This window comes from Apaloderma vittatum, unplaced genomic scaffold (assembly GCF_000703405.1).
Source record: "Apaloderma vittatum isolate BGI_N311 unplaced genomic scaffold, ASM70340v1 scaffold9977, whole genome shotgun sequence".
NCBI lineage: Eukaryota > Metazoa > Chordata > Aves > Trogoniformes > Trogonidae > Apaloderma > Apaloderma vittatum.
In genome coordinates, this window is record NW_009727813.1 from 128071 (window position 1) to 152160 (window position 24090).

At 40.1% G+C, this 24090-nt stretch overlaps 1 protein-coding gene across 1 annotated transcript in view; it reads right to left on the minus strand.

The window, feature by feature from the left end:
• Nucleotides 1-776: 776 nt before the first annotated feature.
• Nucleotides 777-24090, minus strand: part of SLCO5A1 (solute carrier organic anion transporter family, member 5A1) — a 37081-nt gene continuing 13767 nt past the window's right edge. Inside the window, exons 3-8 of the mRNA XM_009873821.1 lie at nucleotides 23529-23693; nucleotides 18699-18897; nucleotides 8789-8948; nucleotides 4984-5225; nucleotides 2131-2195; nucleotides 777-1222 (exon numbers count right to left, since the gene is read on the minus strand). Of these exons, the coding sequence (XP_009872123.1) occupies nucleotides 777-1222; nucleotides 2131-2195; nucleotides 4984-5225; nucleotides 8789-8948; nucleotides 18699-18897; nucleotides 23529-23693 (1277 nt within the window). The remainder of the gene's footprint in view (nucleotides 1223-2130; nucleotides 2196-4983; nucleotides 5226-8788; nucleotides 8949-18698; nucleotides 18898-23528; nucleotides 23694-24090) is intronic.

A 24090-nucleotide genomic window follows, 5' to 3' on the forward strand; every position in this document is an offset into this window, starting at 1 on the left:
TACTGAAGCTTTTTACTTCAAGCATTATACTTTCCTAGCTTGTGTACTTTGAGAAGAACAACTACATCCCGTCAGATGAAAATTAATGCACATTTTGACAGGATAAAGATATTATAACTCAACGTTTGCAAACAGTACCTGATGCATCATTTCTGTATGGCTTAGGACGTCATTAACAGTACTTCAAACCTTACGTTCTTTTTAAATTTAATGCTTATGTCTGAAAATAGCCCCTTTCAAATTCAGTTACAGTAATGTTTTAAAAGCAAACTTTAAACTTAATTTGCTGCACATACAATTATCCAAACAAGTTGCATAGTTTAAACAAGTTCAGTTGTGCTTTGTAGCAGAACTCACAGTAATTACTCATCTCTTAAAAATACGATTTGCGGATATGAAGGTGACAACACATTTAAGCATTTTTGTGACATCTAGACATAACTATATGAGTTTTTGTCACTCTTCCACTGTCTTCTGCTGTTCGTAATACCTCACCCTTACACTGATATTAGATCAGAGCATGGACATTTAATGAACATATCTGAAATCATTACAGACACAACTTTTAAAACTCCGTTGTCGGGAGGGGAGAAATAAGAACTTGGATTGGTTTGAGGTATCCAGCCCTCAGGAACACACTATGGTTGTTTGCATTGAGCTTTGTTGGTTTTATCACGTGTTACATTTAGATTAAAAATAGAAGGCACAGGTGTTTTACAAGGCGCCGTAATTAAGTCAACCAACAAAACTAAATATGACATTACCAAGCCAGGGTTCTATATCTCAGCAGTGACTTCTTCCAACACATTTTCATTTGAGGAATTTATTGCTTCTGAAAAAGGGCCGGGGTATGTCTGTGCTACGCAGTTCATTCCTTGTGCCACACTGATGTCTCCTCGGGAACTGAAGGTAGGGCAGGATCTAGTCCGTGCATAGTTTTGTTGGGGTCCAGCTTGGCCGACCATCTCACTCACAGTGTTCACTGGCGAAGCCCTCCACCTCCGTCTCTGCAGTTGCTCTTCTTTACACTTAATGGAATACCAGGCCAGGAAAATAAAAAAGAATCCCACGAACTTGAGAGCAGCTGCCAACCCAAAGTAGACAAAACGAAACGAGGTAACATCGTACTCCCAACAAGATCCTTGTATGCCACAATCCTGTTGCCAAAGCATGCATGTGGTGTCAATAACAGCCCCAAAATAAATTGGAGTGGGAATGTAAGCTGAAATAAAAATAGCAGCAGAAATAATATGTGTTAGCATAGAGTAATGGACTTCTTAGGAAACTATATGCCTCAGTCAAATAGCTTAGGTCAAGAATTTTTGAGATTTCTACATCACTGTTCTCACATGCAATGTAAAACATGGAAAACTGGTCAGTCGATCCTCCCACCAACACTACTTATCCCACGCATGAACTGTACCACAAATGGGAAAGAATTTGAGCAATAAAGACAATACAGCAGCACCTTACAACAGGTACTGCTTCAACCTGCAGTCCCCTGAAGCTCTTCTTCAACTATGTGTCCTCCTAAAGAAAATCCAATGGTACTCTCAGGAAATAAAATATGGGAAGCAAAAAAAATACAGTGTTATCTCCAGATCACAACCTGCTGACCATTCATTGCCCATGAGCTGAGAAAGAGCAGGGGCTGCTGCTTTAGAGTAAGGAGAAAAAGCCCCAAAGACTGTAAAACGTTTGACTGGAAGTAGTGAGACCACTGAAATTGTAAATTTTCTTTGAAAACATTTGAAATTACCCACTAACATCAATTGCTTATTTTACAAGTGCAAAAAGCTATTCTTGTGGAAAACAGTAAAAATTACTTTCTAAAAAAGAAAAAAATCCTTATAAAAATAATATTTAGTGATTATTAATTTTAAAATAAAATTTGAAACTGTAAAAATATACATTTCTGGGACAAAAACATTCTAGAAAGTCAGTAAGGAAAAAGAAAGAAAATTAAATAGATTCTCAGCTACGATGTTTTCAGAAGCTACTAATTTTAGGTTCTGAAGAAAATTAGTCAGGCAATTAGTGGCAGATTCACAGAATTTTGGTGCCTTCGTGATACATTTCAGCTGAATGTGACAAGCCTTTGTGGAAACGCTGGGTATTTGTCAGACTTACCAAGAGTTCGTAATAAAACAAACTGCATTCCTAGTGCAAAGGGCCGCTCCCCGTCTTCTACGGACCTAGCAGGTGAAAAGAAAACTCCTCTGAAGAAACGGCCATAACAGATAATCATTGTGGTATGTTCTGGCTCTACCTACTGGTTTAAAGATACCAAAAATCTTTGTCTAAAATTCTTCCATTTAGCTTCCAATATTGTTAACTCTTAGTGCTAGGAAAAAAATATAGCCAGTGTCTCCTGTCCCTGTTTAATCAAAATATCAATCACACCTTTTAACCTTTCTTTATCTATGCAAGGCCTGAAGAGAATCCATAATGTTTATAGTTTCTCATAGCATTTTCCTATTCCTTCATATAATGTCTTGGTTTTTTGCTTGATCTTTTTCATATAAATTAGAATTAATGGAGAATTAAGTTGCTGAAAGCCAGACTCAGATTCTGAATTTAACAGATTTCTGCATAGCATAAGCACTTTGAAGCTACTTTAGGAGAAACATCAGTAGAAACATCCAAACATTCCATAATGTAACAACAATTTTAGTAAACCACAAACTTTCTTCTAATTTAAAAAATATTTTAAAAACCTAACCTAAAGGTCTGAAATTAAGGACATTGAAATACAAGATAAAAACTCCCAAAAATACTGCAGTGAAAGGGGTACAGCTGCAAAATCAAGGTTTTGAAGTCAAGCACTTACACTGAGAAATCAAAGAACCAACTTGCATGACAAATCTTGGACCCACGGTTTGGGACACAGGGTGTCACAGTTCATATGCATGCATCATCCTTTTAAGATCACAAAATCCTCCCAGAGATATCCCTTACGCAGCTCACTGTAATATTAGTGCTCATTCATTGTAGTTTATCTTTGCATAATTGCAGTGTAATGGCAACAGTTTTTTATTACTGTTAGTAGACATGGAAAATCCAGAGACAGAAAGAATAAGGCCAGAGGTCTCTGAATTGTAACTGTGCACGCAGTAGTCGAGCTAGGGAAGTCTGATGTGCCCACTCCCAAGTACTCGGTTTCACAGTCCTAACAGTGATCTCTGCACATATTTTGTAGATTTTTTGAAAGGCAAACTGGAAGACATAGTCCACCACATGACACAGCGCAGTCCTTCATGTGTCAGCAGCTGGCTCCTGAGTGAACCTCAGCCACCTGAGTTGAGAAAACGATAGCAAGAGAGTGCTCGTACCTCGCTGGGGACGAGACAGAGGTGACTGCCAGAGGGTTTCAGAGCTGTGTTCATGGCTGAGCCTAAGGACAGCAAAGTCAAGTCCTGATCTGCATCGTGTTTGCTAAAGCTCCACGATCTATTACAAAGATTTACCATGATTTGTATAGGGGACTAACTGTGAGCAGCAGCAGAGCATCAGGATTCTCAGGATATCAGAGAGAAGATATAAAGACAGCACTTGCAGAAGAAAATCTCGCTCATTTGGAAGGACCATTCTCACAGAAAGAAAAGGCCTGAGACAGGTTTAAAGAAGCTTAATTTGGAGAGATTTTACACAAAACCAGGTCAAAAGGTCTCTCTGTGTTAGCAATTAATGCAGCTCAAAAGAAGTAGATTTATGCAGCTAAACAGCTTGTGTTCAAGACTTGACATCTACCCTACAAGCATTTCAGGTTTTGTAGGGATTTACTTCAGATCAGCTCTAACCTGGTCCCAGAGACTAAATGCCCATTTGCCTCTTGATCATTTTGGGTGTGCTTCTGAAGAGCATCTCAAACACTGGAATAGGCTTCTCAGAGAGGTGGTCAATGTCACAAGCCTGTCAGTATGTGGCCAGTGCCCTTAATAAGAAGTTTTCATTTTTGGTCAGCCCTGAAATGGTCAGGCAGTTGCACTAGGTGATTGTTGCAGGTCCCTTCCAACTATTCTGTTCTGTTCTGTTCTGTTCCAGTTTTTCTTCCAGTTCATCTCTGTCGGAAAGGAACTTATTCCTTGAACTCTGAGAGCTCTTCAGCTTCAGATTCCAAATCAACACCTTTAAACTAGTGTCTTTGTCTTTCAGTTACCAATAGAAGCAACAACTATGGGCGCGCTTTGTAAATCCTAGTATAATTTTCTAATTTTCCTCTAATTCTTCTTTCTCCTCCTTTAACAACAGCAACATATATCATACAAACACAAATTTATCTTAGCAGTAGACCATATTCTGTTTTTTCAGCTCACTTTTCTTTAAAACTTAGGCTGAATTTCACTTACAGAAGCTGTACTTTAAATGGAAAAAGATGTTAGAGGGACTGATCATGTTTATCAGACAAGTTGGCAGAGACGGGAGAAGCCAATCCAAAAATCTGAACACTTTTTATCAAATGGACAAATAAATGACACTACCTTTCCCCACAAAGGCTGTGTCGTTCTCTATCTTTAAATGAGCACAGTGACAACACCACTACTACAGTACAAGTCCAAAATTCTTCTGAGCTAAAAGGGAAGGTTCAAAAACAGACATGTTGCAGGAATGAACAATTTTAAGACAGAAAAAATGGTAATTTTAAATACTAACTTTTTTCATCTGCATTTGAAAATCCAAATCATTGCTCTAAGAAGGCTGAAAATCTCTTCAGGAGTAACCATTTCCTTACATGCTGCTTTCACTTGTTCTCTCTTTGTAACGCCTGGAAATCACTAAGCCCTTCCTAAATTGGATTATCATGTTACATATTCTAAATACAAGCAAGCTCCACCTTATCCATGTCAGCCCTGTTCTATTCACTTTTCAAGGATACATAAACTTGAAGGAGTTTGGCTGTATTGCCCCGGCCTCTACTGACAAAGGCACTGGTGATTGGGGGCACAACACAAATACTTTAAAAAAACACAACTGAGTTCTCACCTGAGTGTCACTATGATTGCTGACGGCTGGGCACACGCTGTTATAAGGGTAACAATGAAGAGAAATACCAGGAATGGGATAAGTGTGTTGCAGGTTCGATCGCACTTCCCAGAAACAGCATAGCCATTCTCGTTCAGGTAGGTTTTCACAATAACCAGCCGGAGCTGACTGCGCTGGCCCACCGTTGGCGGAGTGATCACCTGGCGACTCTGGACACAGGCACATTCCGTGTAATTTCTTACCTGGGAAGAGTGAAAAATAATATTTCCACATGAAAAAAAATGTGCGAGAAAGACGTGTAGAGACATGGTACAGCATGGTGCATGTAGATGCGTACATGTGTACATGGTGCTCCTCAGTCAGGAATCTTCTGACTCTAGCATCACTACCCCAAGAACAAGTATTTTTAAAGCTGGCCAGGACTCTCCACGATGAGCCTGCCTTTCCATTGCTTTATTTAGGCTGAGTTTAAAAAAAATTCTGGAATTCTTTTGGAAAGTTCTGCCTAAACAATTCAATCACTTCTAACAGGGAAGCTAGAGAAAAAAAAATGTTTCTATCGTATTACAAGAACTGTGAGAAGGCACTCCTTAAGCAGCACTGACAATGCCACATTCCAGAATTGGGTGGGCCATTGACTTTCATATTCAGGAGGTGTCTTCTGTCATTTCAGTGGAAGTCTACCCCGATTTCAGTTGGATGTGTGTGTGGATGTGGATGAGGCGTGGAGAGGAGTAAAGCTAGAGAATACGGGGAAAGCAGAGACTTAAACAGTGAGACTGCAGGACATAACGGATTCCTGAACAAGGAAAGAGGCTGAAATTAGGATGAAGACATTGAATAGAGAAGCAGCATTTCATAGGCAAAAAGGACTATGATTTGAGCAAGGTGAGGATGAGCTAGATCAGGTGTCCTGTGACATCTATTCTACTACTATTCTACTACTATTTTCAACTACTCTAATAGCAAAGGGGTGTGCAGCAGATCAGAATACTCTGGTGCTAAAGAAGAAACAGGTTGGGACTCCTGTGATGCTACAGGAAGGAGTTTTGCTTTTAATGTTTGCATTCATAAAACCTAGGACCACACATGCACGGAAGACCATCTTAAGGTTACAAATTTTAACACCTGAATATCAGGAAATTATGGTTGCTTGTCAGTATTAACATATATTTTTGAAATTATGTAGCCTCGTATTTTTTTCCCATGGGATTTAGCTGAACATCTTAATAATATATCAGTAGTATATCAATTTATCTAGTATTTTACCTCTCATTTTCAAAATGTTGCTCCAGGTATTTTTTTCCTCACACTAAACATATTCTATACAGACAGAATGACTCATATTTCTTATGGATTTTTCTACCACACTCACCGTTACAGCTTAACTCTTTCAAAAATAAGTTATTTATCTTCAAAACAGTTATGAGATGAGGCACCAATGTTGTTATCTCTATTTTGTAGCTAAGTAACTGAAACAGATCTGAAGTTTCACAAATGTGGGTGACTAATTGAAACAATTGGAATCAGAGGATCTTTTTGGTTTTTTTCAGAAAATTCTCTGTTTTATACAAGTTAATATATTCTAAACGTAACTTCTATGCATTCAGATACAGATTTAGGCACTCAGTAATTCTACTAATGGCGCTTCTGGTGATTGCTCATGTCCATCACAGAGAATATGAAGACTACGAGATTAATAACCAGGAGAAGTTTTGTCTAAGTGACCTGCCCAACAATAGGAACTTTGCCTTAAGAATGAAGGCAATGACAGAATCCAGTCTCCCAAGGCAACACTCCACTCCCTAATATCATATGAGCATCTGCTTCTTCGTACAGTCCCTCACCTTAATTTCCTTATTGCTTCCAAATGCAAATATCAAACAGGCATTCTACAGAAAGCAGTCCTCTTTACTACATAATCTCGGTTCATCACTAGAGAAACCAAATCTATGTACTAAAGGAGACAGACATGACGACAGAGAAATGCTAGAGTATAGAAATAGGTATATAAAACAGGTATGAACCGTACACAGGCATCCTTTTTCCCTACTCCCAATTTTTAAATGGTTAATTTTAAAACCACTACATGTTAAAATTTATATACGAATGTTATAGGTTAGCAACATTTTGTTTATTACGCAGTAGCACAAGCTTACATTTGTTGTTTTTAAAAGTACCCTATATAAAGCATTATTTAATGAAGAAATGCATTTTACTACCAGTATGAGCTCTACTCTATTCACTATTAGCTATTGAGTTAAAACTTCAGGCCGTGAAGGATCTCTTCTTAAACCATAAGATTTAAGTGTTTTTCAAAATCTGTAGCAAAGAGCACATACTCCCAAAGTACCTCCCTACTAAATGAATAAATAGGGTCAGTTTGATATTGGTGAAATGTAGCCAAGATCAAACCTATGTCTCAACCCAGCAAAGCACAAATAAGATTTATATAGATGCTGAAAGTTAACCACAGGCTTTTCCAATTGGTCCAAAGCAACTTAATGCTAAAAACCAGCAGGATAATCTCAAAAAAAGAACTAAGCCAAAACCTATAAAGTAAACAATCTGTTCTCTGTTGTATCTCTGTATGAATCTGCATTTTCAGACCATTACCCAACCTGAGAAAGCACAGCTCTGGACCTAACCTCCTCCAGTTTTACAGGCTGGCTCACAACTGCAAATCAGGAGACTGATACACTATAAATAAGCTTTCTGGACAGCACAATCAAGCCCTGAGAAAATCAATGTAACATTACTTCCTGTCTTTTTTAATTATCCTTTTTTAAAGGAGGGTTCTGTAACAGAAGAATTTAAGAGTTTGGGTTTTGTACAAAATCAGCACAACCATAACACTCTGTTGATATGCAGGTCGAAGTCTACTTTCCAGTTGTTTTCTTGTGCCCAGTCCTGAAAACTGCCAAATTTCCATGATGTGACTTCATCAGCAAGATGCACTTCCCCAGTTCAGCATAACTGGAAGACTGGGCTGTAACAGGCAATGCATTTCCAAGAAAAAAAGTGAAATATTAACATCCTTTATGTTCTGGTTACTTGCGTTCAATGACAACTACTTCATTTAGCCTGGAAGAGGTTTAGGGAAAGGCTATGAGAATGGCCAAATATTTTGCAAGAGCAGTATACACGGGCAGTGATTATCCAGCCACGCAAGCAAAAGACCATCAATATACTGGTGCAGGGGCAACAGCTACTTATGCAAAACAACAAGGCTGACACAGACACCAACATTAAACAGGCCATAACTAAATTTAAACAGGAGTTTAAAACACTTCCAACTACCTGAAGAGTTCTTCCTTCCATTCAGAGAGGGAGTAAAAAAAACTCCAGCAAACCAAAAGTGCTTTTCAGAGTAACACTGATGAGCTTGCAGAAAGACAGTGTGACACGGCTGCCGGCGTCAGCAGAAAGTTGAATTAGATGACACTGACACAGGGTCCCTTCCCCGAGCCCTACAGCAGCAGCAGACACACCAGCCCCTGTCGTCAGGGACTTCAGAGCCTGGACTGGAAACACCAGCCCTCCTCACCCTGCGGCTCTTCACACTCACTTTGTTGGAGGAATCATTTGGTACAAACAAACTCGTGCCTCAAATTTGTACAGAACTGAAATAAAGGGGGGACCACAGGCATTCAAAACACGGAGAGGCTCATGCACGAGACAGCTGCAGAGCAACTTCTCTGAAGCTTAGATGGGAGGGTGCTTGCACTAGAAGCAGAGCAGTCTTTGACCAGCAACAGTCCCAAGGGCTACTCGCAGGTTGTATATGGGTGGGTGAAGCACTTACCCCTGTGCTATGGTTTCCACCATTGATGCAGCCAGCTAGGCAAGGATTAAAATAGGTTATTCCATCTGATCCACAGACAGGCTCGTACTCATGAATCTTACATCCACAGTTAACATTACAGCTCCCAGTCAGATTCCTGTGGGCCATGGCAAGAGTGGGGCTGGAGAAAGCAAAAAGAAAAGGCTAGCAAAGCAAGCACGGATATCCTGCGGTTCAGAGGGAAAAAACATCCTATTCATTAATTCTGGAACTGAGAGTTGATTATCAGAGAAAGACTGCATTAACTCTAGGCTATGCACATGATTTAAACAATATAGAATAACTGCCATCAACACAATAAAAAATAATACAAAGTTTAAAACTTGTATTTTATTTGCATAGGTAATACCTGCATTTTTCCGCTGTCTTTTTTTTCTTTAAGAGTTAAGACACCTCTATTTCATAGGTCTATCCTAAGATGCAGCAATTTGTTGTTGATTACTAGCGAAGAACTCAGTGACAAGGTGTAAACATTATGTGAACTAATAGGCATCTCTTCCCACATACCAACAACTGTTCAGAAAATGTAATGCTTGTATTATTTCCATGTATACGTGAAATCTACAGTAGGCTCTCTAGATGTGGAGGAGCGCTGTGCTTTTACTAAATGTCTGTAAAAGAACCATTACACTGCTTCCCTGGACCATTCCTCAAAATCTTGCCAAAGCCCAACTTCCTAGGTCCTCCCCAGAAGGTTTTGGTGGTACGGTCAGAAGGAACTAAAGAGCATTTCAAAGCTGAAGAACAAGCACACACCAAAAAGCAGGCTCTTTAATATTTGGCATCAGTACTCCAAACAGGTGATTTTATAAACATAGCATCCAATTGTGGCTCTGCTTTACCGTATCAGTTATACCACTGCTGCTCAATCCAGAAGTGACAAAGAACCTTAGTAATAGCAGTATCCATATCTGTAAGATCACAGTCTCTTCATCAGAAGATGACAGGGAAAAAAACCCAATCCACTGCTTTTTGCCACCAGTAGTAAAAAATCAACTCTGGTTCCAAGTGACAGCCAGCTGTCACCATCAAAGGTTTTGACTTCAGTTGACTAAGTCACACAGGCACCAAACTAATCGGCTCCTGTCATACATACCATATCACTTCGGCTTTGCTCAAAACGACTCTCAGGTCACCTAAAAATGCCCAGCTTTGGGTACAAACCCCTAAGGAGATGCCCAGCTACTCCCTGTGCGGAAGAAAAGCCCAGGGTGACACTGGACTTCTAACATTCCTGGGTGGGGTAAGGCTTGGAGCACAAAACAAAGGAGGGAAAGGGTTAGCAGGCACAAAGGAAACCTCACTGAAATTAAAGAATGGCAAAAACCCCTACATAAACTGTATATGCAGATTCTGAGAAAGTTAAGACACAAGAGTTAAAGGAAGATAAAATGGACACTAGTTTGTTTCTTTCCAAATTAATAACAGACTAGCATAATTGGACTCAGTGTATATAGAGCTAATATCAGAGGATGTAAGGTGTCAATCTCTATAATCTAGAAGCTCCTAGCTAAGGACCATATAATATTTTTCTGACAAGTCAGTGGTCTGAATAGTCATTTACTTTTAATAGGCATATTTTCTTGAAAACCTCAGACTAGTTTATAAAGAGCTACTATACTACATTTGGCTCTTTCAGTTACTGAGATTGCTCAGATGAGGTTTGTAGCATTTTTATCTTGGCTGGCTAAAGAATAATTGAAAACTTATTTTTGTATATATATTTTTTTTCTGTGACAACCTTAAGAAACACATGAAATGGCTCTTGAGACCACAGCTGTCTCTTCACCAGTATCCTATCTCTAACAGCAGCCATAGGACAACTGGGGAAGAGCAAGAACAGGGTGAGTAATTTCCCCAGAAGAGTATTCTCTCAGCCTCTAACCAGTTGCAACCCAAAATATTTTCTAGGTCTGATGTGTTTTTTTAGTGAATAAACCCCATTTTTTCCCCTGTAGTTCTCCCACTGAGATTAAAGTTTTTGCATCTGTAACATCCAACAGGAAGGATTTTTTCTACAGTCCACAGTCTGTAACATGAACTGCTCTTTGCGTTGAATCTGGCTCCTGCCAGCTTCATCTGACACTCCCCACTTCTAGTACCTTGCCTATAGATTCTGAACACATGAAGGCTCCTGAAAAAACAAACTTATGGTGTTCCTATGGCCAACATAAAAGCATCTGCAAGCTCTAGTGAAATCGTGTAGTTGCAATTAAATAAACCACATCATTATATTATCTAATCTAATCATATCTAGTATTACCTGAAGGCATTATGCCAGAAGGTACGTGAAGTCATAGGCAAAAACTATTCCTTTTTTATCCATGCTATTACTGAACATGCTCACTCAAGCACCTTCCGCTTAGATATATATGCAGAAAGACTTTGAAGAGTGAGTTATTTTCTGCTGTCATTATGCAGTCAAATTATAAGAAGCATGAACTTTTAAATGGCCCAAATTGTATTTATACCTATTTTTACTACAGTTGCCATGCTCTCTGTCTTGTTTCAGGTTGTTAAATTAATTTAGTAAGTGCAAATGCAAGAATCTGCAGTGTGGTTCAGTTTTCTGCATCTCATTTGGAATTTCATCTGGGTTTAAAATACTGCCAGCAATATGAATGCACTAAGGTAATGGAAAAGTTACCTGAATGACCTTGTTCAAACCACTCTATTTCCAAGTTGGGCGAGGCTAGGGATCCTAGCTCTAATTTCCTAAGTGCCTTTCTGTCTAAAGAAATCACAGTTCCTGAACTCTGCACCCGCACTACCTCTTCATTGCATAAGGAGGATCCAAGCCACTGAAACCTGAAAAGCAGCTGATATCATTGTCTTCACCTCAAGCTTCTCCAGTTACACAGGAAAAACTCCATTTTTTTAACTTACTTTCTGTCACAGTGGCACTCTAGGCTTCTAAATACTTTTTCTGTGTCTCAAAGCACCCAAATGTAAGGGACTGCAATATTCAGTATCGCAATGCACTGCCCTTTGCTTTCTCACACCTGAGCAGCAAGCAGAGCTGCAGGCACCAGCCTGTTTCTGCCTGTGACCCCTGTACAGTCCAGTCCAGAAGACCCAAATTCCAGAGAATAAATGCCAGTAGTACTCCTGCAGAATCTGCAAACCCAGATAGAGCTAAGTATTGAGCTCTGTTGGGGCATGAGTATTTGCATATGCCCCATAAACAAAAGTCTTGCCTTGGGAATTATGTGTGTGCCTTGTTTGCCCTGTTCTCAGTATTGCTCAATGGCCACTACTGTTTAAAACTAGCTCAAGTATCTCTGCTCTAAGCAGATATCCACGGAATTTTAGCACCTCCTCAGTCAGGCAGGAGCTGAACAGGAATCTGGATTGGGTTTGTAGCTGTATCCTTGAGATCCTGTAGACAAGCTCACAGACTGCCATGGCAGCAGACCCCCATGGGGGCTGCTGTTTGCGATGCATGGGCAGGACCACCACAAAGGTAAACATCTAGGATCAGAATTATTCCACCTCAGCTACCTCACAGACCACAAAAGATGTTTTGCTGCCATCTTCTACACGCGACCAGATCAGAAACTTGGGTCAGGAGCCATTCTGCACACAAGGACTGTCATCCATGTCATCCAGCACCTCACCTCCTATCATTAGTGACATTAAGCAGTACAGCTGCTCCTTAGATGCCTCCACTTGACTAATTTTTAAATGTTTTAATGTATTTATACACCACTATCTGCTTGTGCTGAATATGCTTGTCTTTCCAGCCGGGCACATTTGAAGCCGATCAAATGTTACTAAGTAGCTCTTAAATATTTATTGACCATCTACTGACCACACAAATCAGGTCCAAAAATTTAGCTCTTGGAGCTACTTTACACTTTATGGTCTACTTGGATGTTAACCAAAGCCTTTCTGAGTGTTTTCTTTCTTGTGCCATAAACAAACAAGGCACAGTTTTAGAAACAAGCTGCAGCTAGAGCAGGAAATTAAATATCCAGGACTGATACTGGTTCTGTCGCCTTCTCAGCTATCAGCTCAAACTTGTCATCTTATACCATGCTGGATTCCAGAAAGCAATGTGCAGCAACACGTCATATAGCAACAGGCAGATTTTTCCAGTAATCTCTCAACAGAATTCTTCCTCTGATGGAAAGCACCAAGTCATCAAAACACTCCTTGGGAACATACTGGTTTCAGCAGCACAGTGACAGAAATTTTTAACACCAACAGGAGAAACAGCATTTTTGGAGTTTCACAAGCTCCTTGGCAGCTTGCTCAGCTGGATGTCCCAGATGCCTGAATACTTTGGGAAAGCAGGGTCTCCCCAGCCTGCTTGGGGAGACCCTTGTACCTGTGTCCCAGCCGCCACCAGGGCTCTGCCACCTCACACATGGACACGTCCAGGGACAGCCCAGGCCGCTGAGAAAGTCACAGCTCACATTCCCTCTCCTGGTCTGTGAAACACATTCATCCGACCTCTTATCCCTCCGTCTCACCAGCAGATGGGTCATGTTGTTCCACAGGCAGGAGAGCCCACCTCCTGTCTCACTCCACTCACGTAGCTAACTCACCTCGTCTGCATTGCTAACATTACCATGACACAGAGGTTAGGAAATCAGCTCAAAAATAAAGGTGAATGAAATCTGGCATGCAAGAAATGAGAAGCATGAAACTGGAAAATGAACTGAGACTATTGTGATAATTTAATCTCACGGGTAATTTTTTGTTTGCCCTGGAAGAAACTTGAAGTTTACAGATATGCAAAGTAAATATCTCCAAATTAAAAACAAACTACTGCAAGCTTTGTCTCTCCAGCTTCCATCACCTTTTGGAGCTTGGCAAATGATTGTAAGGTTTATTTGGGAGATTCTTTTTGTGTATAGCAAATGCCTTGGACACAAAGAGGTGGCGTTTTTTCATCCTTTCAAGAACCTGTGCTACAATAAATCATCTATTAACTATTTCCAAATGCTCATTATCAGATAATTGTAAGAGGTTCATACCTGCATCTTTATTACTTTCATTGTTCACTCATTGTTCACTCCTCTTGCAGTGATGGGAAACTAATGGAGGATGTAGGAATTCAGATGCTGGGGACATGAAATCTCTACTGATACATATGTAGCCCCATATCTATCACATGTGATCTACCTTTTAGCACATATTATAAACAATTTCTATGAACACTTCTCCCAGGAGAGGATCATTTTTTGCTTGAAGGTATGTATTTTTCCAGCAGTAAGCTGAATCAAAGCACTCTACTAATCCTGCCCTCTGACACTGGCAAGATACCCACCCTCCACAAAAGAAAACTGTGTTGATCTCTGTGCACAGCACATCGCAGATTTACCTGCATTGGTCAGAAAGAGTAGGCTCTTGGAGAAACTGCATCTCAGCCAGTAAGCCCTGCCCATGAGCTGGCCTGTGGGAAAAGCAGCTTAGTTTCAATGCACTCACTGTTGTAGACACATGGGATGTCTGAGAAATAGCTGCCCCGCTTATTTCAGCGGGAGCAGATGCTGCCGACTTGCAGCGCTGTTGCACCTGAGCTGCCAAGGACGCCCGTCATGCACGAGCTCACTAACAGAAACCAGCCCTAAACGACAGCGTTTCCTCAACTATTCTTTCAATTGCAAACAATGATGTCACTCCTTTCATTAATAAGATACAACTGCAAGTTTTCTAAACACGTGTGCTGGGACAAAACCCAGAATCCCATCTGACAAACTGCATTGGTTCACTTCATGAGGAGACTGTTCTCTGTCTCCTTGACACCACACTGGTAAAGCTAATAAAGGGGAGACCTTTATTAGATGTGACTAATGATAACAGGGACTCTAGTTCCTCACTTACTTTTCTTAAATCCTGTTCTCCTCACCAACTATTACACTGTGGAAGGCACGTGGCATAGGAGTAAAGTAAGAAAAGGAAAAGTATAAGTCAAGATTTATTGCCTAGAGGTTTTGGAGCTGTGGCCTGTTATTTCAGATACTCAGGCTTTGACTGAAAGCTCATTGCGCTGGCAGTCAATGCACACATATTGGAAAAAAAAATAGGTGGACCCTCTTCCCATAAAGCTACAATCTAAACAAAATACCTTCTTTTTTTTTTTTTTAGGAAAAAAAAAAGAACAGCGTCTGGCTGTATTTTAGTAACATTCAGACAAATAATTGGTTTGCACATCATTTTATGCATATTTACTTTGACCACTGTAGTAACCTACAGGACCAAGGAAATACAAAGGAAAGTATAAAACCTCTCATCACATAATATCTGTAATCAATACTACGCTATAGGACAAAAAAGATTATCTTAACTTGATAGCAGTAATTTTTGTTTGGTAGTGAAGGACATTCTGCATGGCAGAGATCTGCAGTCTCCTTGTTGGCAAGCAGCTGGAATCGTAGCAATGATGCAATATTTTTGTAGCTGTCAAACAACGAACCCTCTCACTGTGTTAGCTGGATTCCTTCTTTGTAGTTATTGTTCTGATCCAATTAGTCACTGCTTTCAAGTTAAGGGATCCAAATGGCTGACTGGGCTGAAATAGATAAAAGAATAACAGAACTCCAAAATGGTGGTATAAGAGGAAGAATATAATTTATTTCTTTTTATTTCAAGTGCCTCAGTAAGTCCACTGCATTCTTCAACTGAACCTTAATTCTGCCAGAACAACAGAAAGCAATCAAAAAGTCTATTTTGGTTCATTACATACCAGAAATGTGAGAGATGGAACTGAACAAATCCAGGAATCTGCCACCATGAGTAAGCTCCCCAATGAGTCTGTTTTAGTTGCCTTATCATAGAATCATAGATTAATAGAAGAGTTTCGGTTGGAAGAGACCTTCAAGATCATTGAGTCCAACCTTTGTCCTAGCCCTACCAACACCACTAAACCATGTCCGTCAGCACAACATCTGGCCACCTCTTAAACACCTCCAGAGATGGTGACTCAACCACCTCCCTGGGCAGGCTCTTCCAGTGCCACAAAACATGGAAGAGACAGGTCTACAAACAACCAAAACAGCTGATCCCTGCTATATTTTATCTTTATTCAGTACTAGTGGGGCCAGATCTCAAGTGCTGGGTCCAATTCTGGGTTCCCCAGAACCAGAGAGACATGAACATACTGGAGAGAATTCAGAGAAGGGCTACTAACATGGTTAAGAGACTGGAGCATCTCTTCTTTGAGGAAAGACGGAAACTGGAGTCTCCAGACTGAAGAAGAGAAGGCTCAGGGGGATCTCATCAAGGTACGTATATACCTGAAGGGAAGGTGCAAAGGGCTGGGCTTTTTTCAGTGGTGCCTAGTAACAGGACCGGAGGCAATGGGCACAAACTGAAACACAGGAGGTTCCCTCTGAATGTCAGGAAATGCTTTTTCACTACCCGAGTGACTGAGCAGGGGCACAGGCTGCCCAGGGAGGCTGTGGAGACTCCCTCCTTGGCTCAAAAGCCATGTGGACAAGGTGACAATTCACAGATTCAGGACTTCCCATTTGGGTGCTGGTTATGGTGCATGAGAAGGGATGCTGTATCGTGGTTTGACACAGGGCTCCTTACACTGTGCTCAAACATCAAACCTGCCTTCAGAGACAATGCTGGCAGAGCACGTTAAGGTTTACCGTGAACCAAGAATCCACACTGCTTCTCCTATCCAGTCTAGCCTGTTGGCTTTGTTGTCCATACACCGCACTGGAACTAGAGAATGAAGTATGTGCTTTATTAAACCTCAAAACGAAAGCATGCTTTTTAGTTACATAAACAATAACATTCCTTGATGTCTGAGTTAAAGAGCTGACTACCAAGTAAATGATTTGAAGATATCAAATAACGGACCATGAAGATTAATAGAAAGTTTATCATGTCAGATATTCCAGTGTAGTGCTGCTTTTTTAATATCGCTTTTATAATAAATTTGGGGTTGATCTCTGCTCTAAGAAAATTATATAGGGTTGGGGCTGCAAACTCCTGAACCATGCTTTATAACATGCTGATAATTCTCTATTTGGATGACATTATAGTCTAAACATACTGATTTTTATGCTGATTTCAGAGAGTTGATATATCTCAGCACTTCTGAGAATTCTGCCATTGCCATCTCTCCCCTCTTTTCTCAATAAGAAAAATTAGATGTAGGTGATAAAGAAGCAATGCTACTGCAGACTTTTAGAACAGCTGTGAATAGATGCCTATTTCAACTCATGCTATGCATTTATTTCAAATGTTATTACTTACTGTAAAAAAAATAAATACTCTTACAATTGCAGTGGGAAGGGTATATGTTATATAGCAAGAATTTGTCTTGTCTTCAATTTAGAAATAGTTTTAACTTAAATTGCACCTTTTCCCCAACAGAAACCTTGTCATTAGCCTGGCAGGGACACTTTGACTTGCTGCACAGTTCAAATAACTGCTATCTGAAATTTATGTTTTAATTCCAGATAATCTTCAGTTCTTCATCTACGCCCACAGGCTGTCACAAACATCAACAGAAGGTGGAAAATCAAAGCATTCCACCCCCTTCCCATCCCTGTTCTCTCCTTATGCAGCCCACTATGCTCAGAGGAAGATATATCACCATGCTACTCCTTTCTACAGATAGCCCCTCAGCACCCAGCTTTAACTCTAAGCATTAAGAACACAAAGGAGTAACTCAGCTTACCATCAGCTTGTGACTTTCAGTTGCTGTTTTTCCTTACACTAGATTTAGGGATTGACAGCAAGGTAGTAAAGCCCAGCAACATGCAATGCAAAATATTCTCTATGTAAACAGTGCTTATTTGCTTCCTCCCTTGCTTGCCATTTTACCTCTTTGTTTTTCACTTGGCTTGCTCACTGCCCCACTCAAGTTCTTTCTTTCCCATTCAATCATTTCTTTTTCTGCTCTGCACTTCTACACTCCTCCAAACCTCAAAATGTTAAGAATCCAGAGCTGAGCCTTAAAAAGCAAGATGTCCAAACAGATCTGATAACCAGCACCCGGACATAAATAAAAGGAAGACCTCATCCCAGGTGTAAAAGCAAAGGGGAAAATATTGCTTTAGGTAAGTTTGGATCCTTCAAACACTTAGTCTGTTCTTGTGTTTAATGTATATGAAGCAGGCAGCTTTAGGGAAAAGCTAATGTACAAAAGAAAATAAAAGCTCATCATTACGCTTCTGAGGAACTATCTTTCAGTGAAATACCTTCTCCCAAATTTTACCACACCACCTTCTTTCCAAATATCCATTGTTTTTTAAAAAATACCCTTCCATGCACTTCTTAAGGTCAAAACCTAAATCCCTCACTCCCAATACCTTCCTACATTTCATGACAGCCTTCTTCTTTCACAACGTGTCTTTAAGGGTTATGATCTAGTTGCTGTCTTGATGATGATCCAATAAGCACCAGATGGCATGCATGCAACCAGTAACAGGTTCAGAAGCAGTACACACTGTTAATATCGATAGCATGTGCCCAACTGATTCCTCTCAAGTAGGGACTGTAGACCTAAGACTGTTATGGTGTTAATAAGCAAATCTATTCAGGTAAAATCTTTTCAAATTTTCAAATTTTTCATGAGCAGAAAACAAAACTTTTTGAAATACCAAGCAAACTCTGAGCAATCTACAGAGGACACTGTTCTTACTTTCCTGTAAAAACCACTGAAGACCATTCTAATGCATTTTTCCATCCCTAGGAAAGGTGTATTATTATATAAGCTTCATTATAAACTAGATGTTAAACCAAAGGGCCACACAGTAACAGGATGTGTTTATATCACAATACTCACCAAACTCTCACTTGAAGATGGCTTCTTCAGGACATCAGCCATCAGCATTTTTTAGATTTATTTCTCAGGCTTATTGGAAAAAGCTGGTTTTGCCACAGATGATTCCAAGATACTTACCCAGTCGTGTAAGGTATATTTATTCCCCCTAGATTAATGCTTTCACATCCAACAATGAAGAGAGTTGAAAAGCACAGCAGAGATACACCACTGCAGATCATAGCCAACTTTGCAGACTCTCTTGCACCGAGTTTCAGTTTTTTTATAATGTAGCCACCTAGGACAATACCAACACCAGCACTTGGGACAATAATCACACCTGCGGGGAAGAAATTCGAGCAACATTAAAACAGGACCTATAGAAATGGTATAAAACATAAATATTGGTTTCATCCCCTATCTAGATGACTGCAAATCCTGCATCAAGATCTCCATTGTCTGATTCTCTGCGAGCAAACTGAGTCAGACTTTGGAAACCTCTGGAGTGTTGTCAAAGAATTAATAAAAGCCTCCTTATGATATTACCAGCAGCCAAAGCACTATAAGAGAACTATTGTACTGATGAGCAGAAACATTGCTTTGTATTTGTTTTAGAATGGGGTGAAGGGCTACAAATTGCTCGTTTAACTACCGAAAATTTGAAAAAATCCAAATTCGGACACAAATCTTCCTCTTCCTACTCATGATTAATTCCAGAGAAGCACAAGTGCTAAACTCAGGCAGGACCCAAAGTCTATCCATCTGGGAGTGCACACTTGAGTTTGTCTGCAAATTCTGCTTTCTGGATACTTTACTGAACAGTGCTTTCCTTCATCAGCAGCTCGATTCATTTTAGCACAGCCACATAAAGTGTAAACTGATCAAACACGATTAAAAAAATTAAGATACTAGAACTAGTATCAGGGTAAGTTTAAGACACAGAAGTGCCTATGAAACTCCTGTTGCTCTGCTGCTACAGTTATAAAGTGGCAGTTCAGCAACACATCACCGGGCTGTCCTCACTTGTCAGGGCTTGAGGTTGTGTAGGGTCAGTGAATGTCCTGTGCTTCTTCACTTCCTTTGGCTCTTGTTTCTCACTGACATGTGGGAAGGTCTTTAAATTAGGTCTTAGCTAATAAAGATGTATTCCATATAAATATGGAATCTGAACAACTTCTAGCAGTTGCATCTACAGAAAAGGTGCTAAACTTTATAATCTAAATTCTTAAAGAGGTGATCCTCTTTTTAAAGAAGCCAGCAAGACTATCGCTTGCAAATGTCTTTAATATTATTGCAAAGCCTTCTCATTCTCTAATAATTTGCAAAAAGGTGAAGAGGACATTACCTTTATCAAAGTGTTGAGATCATGAAAGTAAAAATAAGAGGTAAAAATAGTTGCGACCTTAATTATACTGCCATCATCAATGGCATTATAAAATAAAATGTCACTTCATGAGGAAGATTCTTAATAATAACCCTCCACAAAATCAAAACCAGTCTTTATCATAAAAGCAGAAATTAAATGTGTAAGTCCTTCTAGGAGAATTAAACGATTTTCACAAAGTTCAAAGCTGTTACCTCTCTCGAGCTCTTATATCTCTCACATTCAATGACTGAATGTGAATGAGGGAAAGAAATAATGCAAATCCTTTTACTTGCCCTGAAAATGTTCTCTCTGAGTGAAAATGGTAACTCAGACATGTGAGTTTACCAGGCATGCCCTGACCTACAAAATCTGTGTCAGAGAAGCCCACATCCATGCTGAAGGCAGGCTGGAACCCCTTGCAATGCCTTTTCAAACATCCTTGTCAGGTGAGTCAAATTCCATGGACCAAATCAACAGCTACATCTGTTACATGAACTAAGGATCTAGCCCAAGGGAAGGACTTACTGACAGTAAATTAACTTCAGTCTTTTATCTTCTTCCTTCCACCTATAGTTTGAGTTCTTAACCTCTTCTGGACCTGAATTTACTTTTTCTTCCTTATTCTCTTGAGGGCACCTATACTGAGAAACGCGTCTATGGCTAGTACCTTGTCAAAATTGAGCATGTAAATATTTTGTGAGGCATTAGGTCCTTCCATCAGAGAGTTACAATGCACTGCTGATCTCGTCTATCCTCTGCCACACCACAAAGATCAGAATACTAAAAATTAGAAGCAGAGCATGAGCAAATTGCCCACCAAGGCTCGCTCTCATTCAGTAGGATGGAAGGTAAAGGAAAGTTTACATAGAAGAAGTATAAAGACTAATTCTTCCACACAAACTCTCTCTGGGAGAAATGGGAAGGGCAGGAGCAGACAGATTTCACTGTTTGGGGTGAAGGCAGCAGAGAGAAGAGCTCACTCCCTCCTACATGTCAGTAAACCTGACAGGTTCTTTGCCCTAAGTACAAACTCTTCAAGATTATGCCCCTCCTCGTACGCAGGAGATGTGAAATCAGAAGTGATGTACTGTCAGAGAAACACAGCTACTATAGTGCACTGCCAGATGAGCTTCCAGGGCAAAGCGGAGCATGCACGTCTAACCGGGGCACATATTCTTCTTTTTCAAAGGCATTAAGAGGAATAAAGCTTAAGAACCGATACTAAGCTGTTGCACTACACTTTCCTTTATTTCATAATGACAGTTTGGCTTACAGGAATTGTGCATGTGCTATATGCACGTACACTCCTGGGTTCAGTGCTCTGCGGCAATATCAGCTTTCAGTCAGCAATTTTCAAGCTTTGTCCTTTTTGCTCTTGTCAGGACGCTGCAGCACTTGAGGCTTGCCACAGCAGCGAAAAGATGGATCTTAACAGCAAATAATAGTCTGGGAACAGAAAACTGCAGTATCTGTTAAGCAGGCTACACTCCCAAAGGGAAAACTGGAGATTTTCAAACCAATCCTATTTTGGATATCATTTCTAAAACTAAAGGTAGATCCCACACCTTTCTAACCTTTCTAACGTAAGTTACCAGAACAGCACTTTATAATATATAATGCGCAATTCTTCCAATTACAAATTATATGAACTGTAACCCTCTTTTTCACAAGTAAAGCCCCTGAAATTTTAATCTGGCTTTGTCTAAGATCTATCTGTAATCTAAAGTCAAAGTTCTCTTTTTTGCCAGGGACTTAAGAAAGCTTGGAAGCTAAATGCCACCTGCTCTACACAGAGAAGATAAAACTCCTTGCAAGACAAGATTGCAGCACAAGCTGGAACAGGCTGCCCAGGGAGGTTGTGGAGTCTCCTTCTCTGGAGACATTCAAAACCCGCCTGGACGTGTAGCTGTGTGACCTACTGTAGGGGATCCTGCTTTGGCAGGGGGGTTGGACTATATCTTTTGAGGTCCCTTCCAACTTCTAACATTCTATGATTCTGTGTGAAGCTGCACAAGTTCAAACATGAAGTTTGGCACATGGCATTTTTGCTGATAATTAATGCCAGGTTTGTTTAAAAACAGAAAGAAATTGAGACTTAATTAAAGAATTGCTGCTTATTATTTGAGAGAGAAAATTACCAATAAAAACTTTACATTGGTCACATGAAGCAAGTACATGTACTCAGTTGTCAATGTATATATGAGGTATAGATGTAGTAATATAAATAACATATAAGCCCTTCTTTAGCTAATCAGCAGTTTGCAAACTGGGCATTATTAGACTATTATTAGACTATTATTAGACTATTATTAGACATTATTAGCAATCTAATACAGAATATCCAAGTTTCCTTTTCCCCTTTTCCTATAAAAACAACTTATGAAATTAATAACGACTGTTGACTTTAATGTTAAGTCAAGGAACTGGGGTTGTGGAAGCAGTTCTCACTGGTCCATGTTGCACATCCTGCCCGAGCTGTTTCTTCTTCTAACTCATTGCTTTAGTCTTTATCAAGTAATTTAAAACAGGGAAAACAACAGATGTTAATAGCTTCACACCCTGGACAGGGTCACAACATTTCTTCCTCTTTAATGTACTGGCTGTTGAGTATTTTGTCTGGCAAGAATGTTTCTGGTTTATCCTGAGAATTAAGCAAGTTACAGAGTAGCAATCCCATCAAGATTCATTACAGTAACACTCCTATGTGTGTGTAGCTGTGCCAAGCTTCAGAGAGAATCACTGCCCCATCAATCATTGAGCAGCCATTCTATACAGGAAGCGCTATGGAGAAGTCAAAAAGATGCTGACAAAGACAAATGACTGAGGCAGTTAGGAGAAAGGAGACGATCTGTGTGACATGGGCCCAAATTCCACACATTTTTGGCCTCTTTAAAAAAGGAAGTTCACATCTCTCCCTCCCACAGAGAAGCATGAAGTTTAAAATTTTGTGGTTTGTAGCTCTGTCAGAAGTTGGGACTTGGCCGTGCAGTGCTGTGGCAGGAGGGGAAGTGCCAGCCCTGCCAAAGAAGGGTCTCAGAGCTGAAATGACAGGTGGGAGAGGATGCGGGGAGCTCTCCTGACTAGTCTAGATCGCTGTGCACTCAGTGTCAATAAGTAAATAAGGAGAAAACCACCAGCCTGGAGGGTAGAGATAACTGAAGGATGGGACAGATAAATAAGTCGCTACCAGGGAAAACAGAAAGATTAAGATATTTTAAAGATCAAAGAGGAAGTAAAACTCAGAGAAAACAAGAAGAGCTTTAAAAGAATCTTTTAAGGCACACAAATTGCAGTAATGCCTATGGGTTTTCCAGCTTGTTTTTCTCGCTTTTTTCCACCTCGATGATCACTAACGTATTAGAAAATGCCTGGTTTGGCTTATGCAGAAAAAAAGCCCAGCCCTTTAACAATACAAATTAGTTCACATTTTACTAAACACATACAGCAAAGATCAAAAACCGGCCTGAATATCTAACCAAATGAACAAAGCTGGATCCAACCACCTGTTCCAACAAGCACATTTTTAGTTCATTCCTGCATTGATTAATATCATTAGCCAAAGAACGCCAATCCTTGCAAGGTTACACTACGTGGCAATGCCTTACCAGTGTAGATGCTGGCATTGGAAGCTGGGATGCCAAACTGTGACTCGATGAACTTGGGAATGAAGGTAATAAAAGCTGTGACAATGGCACTCTCAGCTGTGTATGACAAACTCACAAAAAGGAATGTCATGTTGCTTAAGATCCTGACAGCTGCTCTCGGAAGCTCTATAAAATGACAAAAAATGACAAACGAATGTTATAAATAATGAGCGAGAAACAAAAGCAAACTGAAACAAAGCAAACTGATTTTCTTTGGGATGGACTGGCAATAATGGCTTGCTAGCATCTGGTTACATTTGCCAAGCGGAAGGGAGAGTGCATATTTGGGATTGCAGTCTTCCCTGTCTGCTCTTGCCCTACCTCCCTGCATCACCCCGGGGCTACAGTCCCACTTTTCACCAAGAAAACTGAGGCCTGTTTTAACAAAACCATCTGCAGAAACCAGGTCTACATAGTAACACTATGAAGGAAAGAAAATCAGCAATAAAGTGTGGTGATTTTGGAATTATTTCGACGTTGCAATTTGAATTTTTCTAGGAGGTAACACAATCATGCTGCTGAA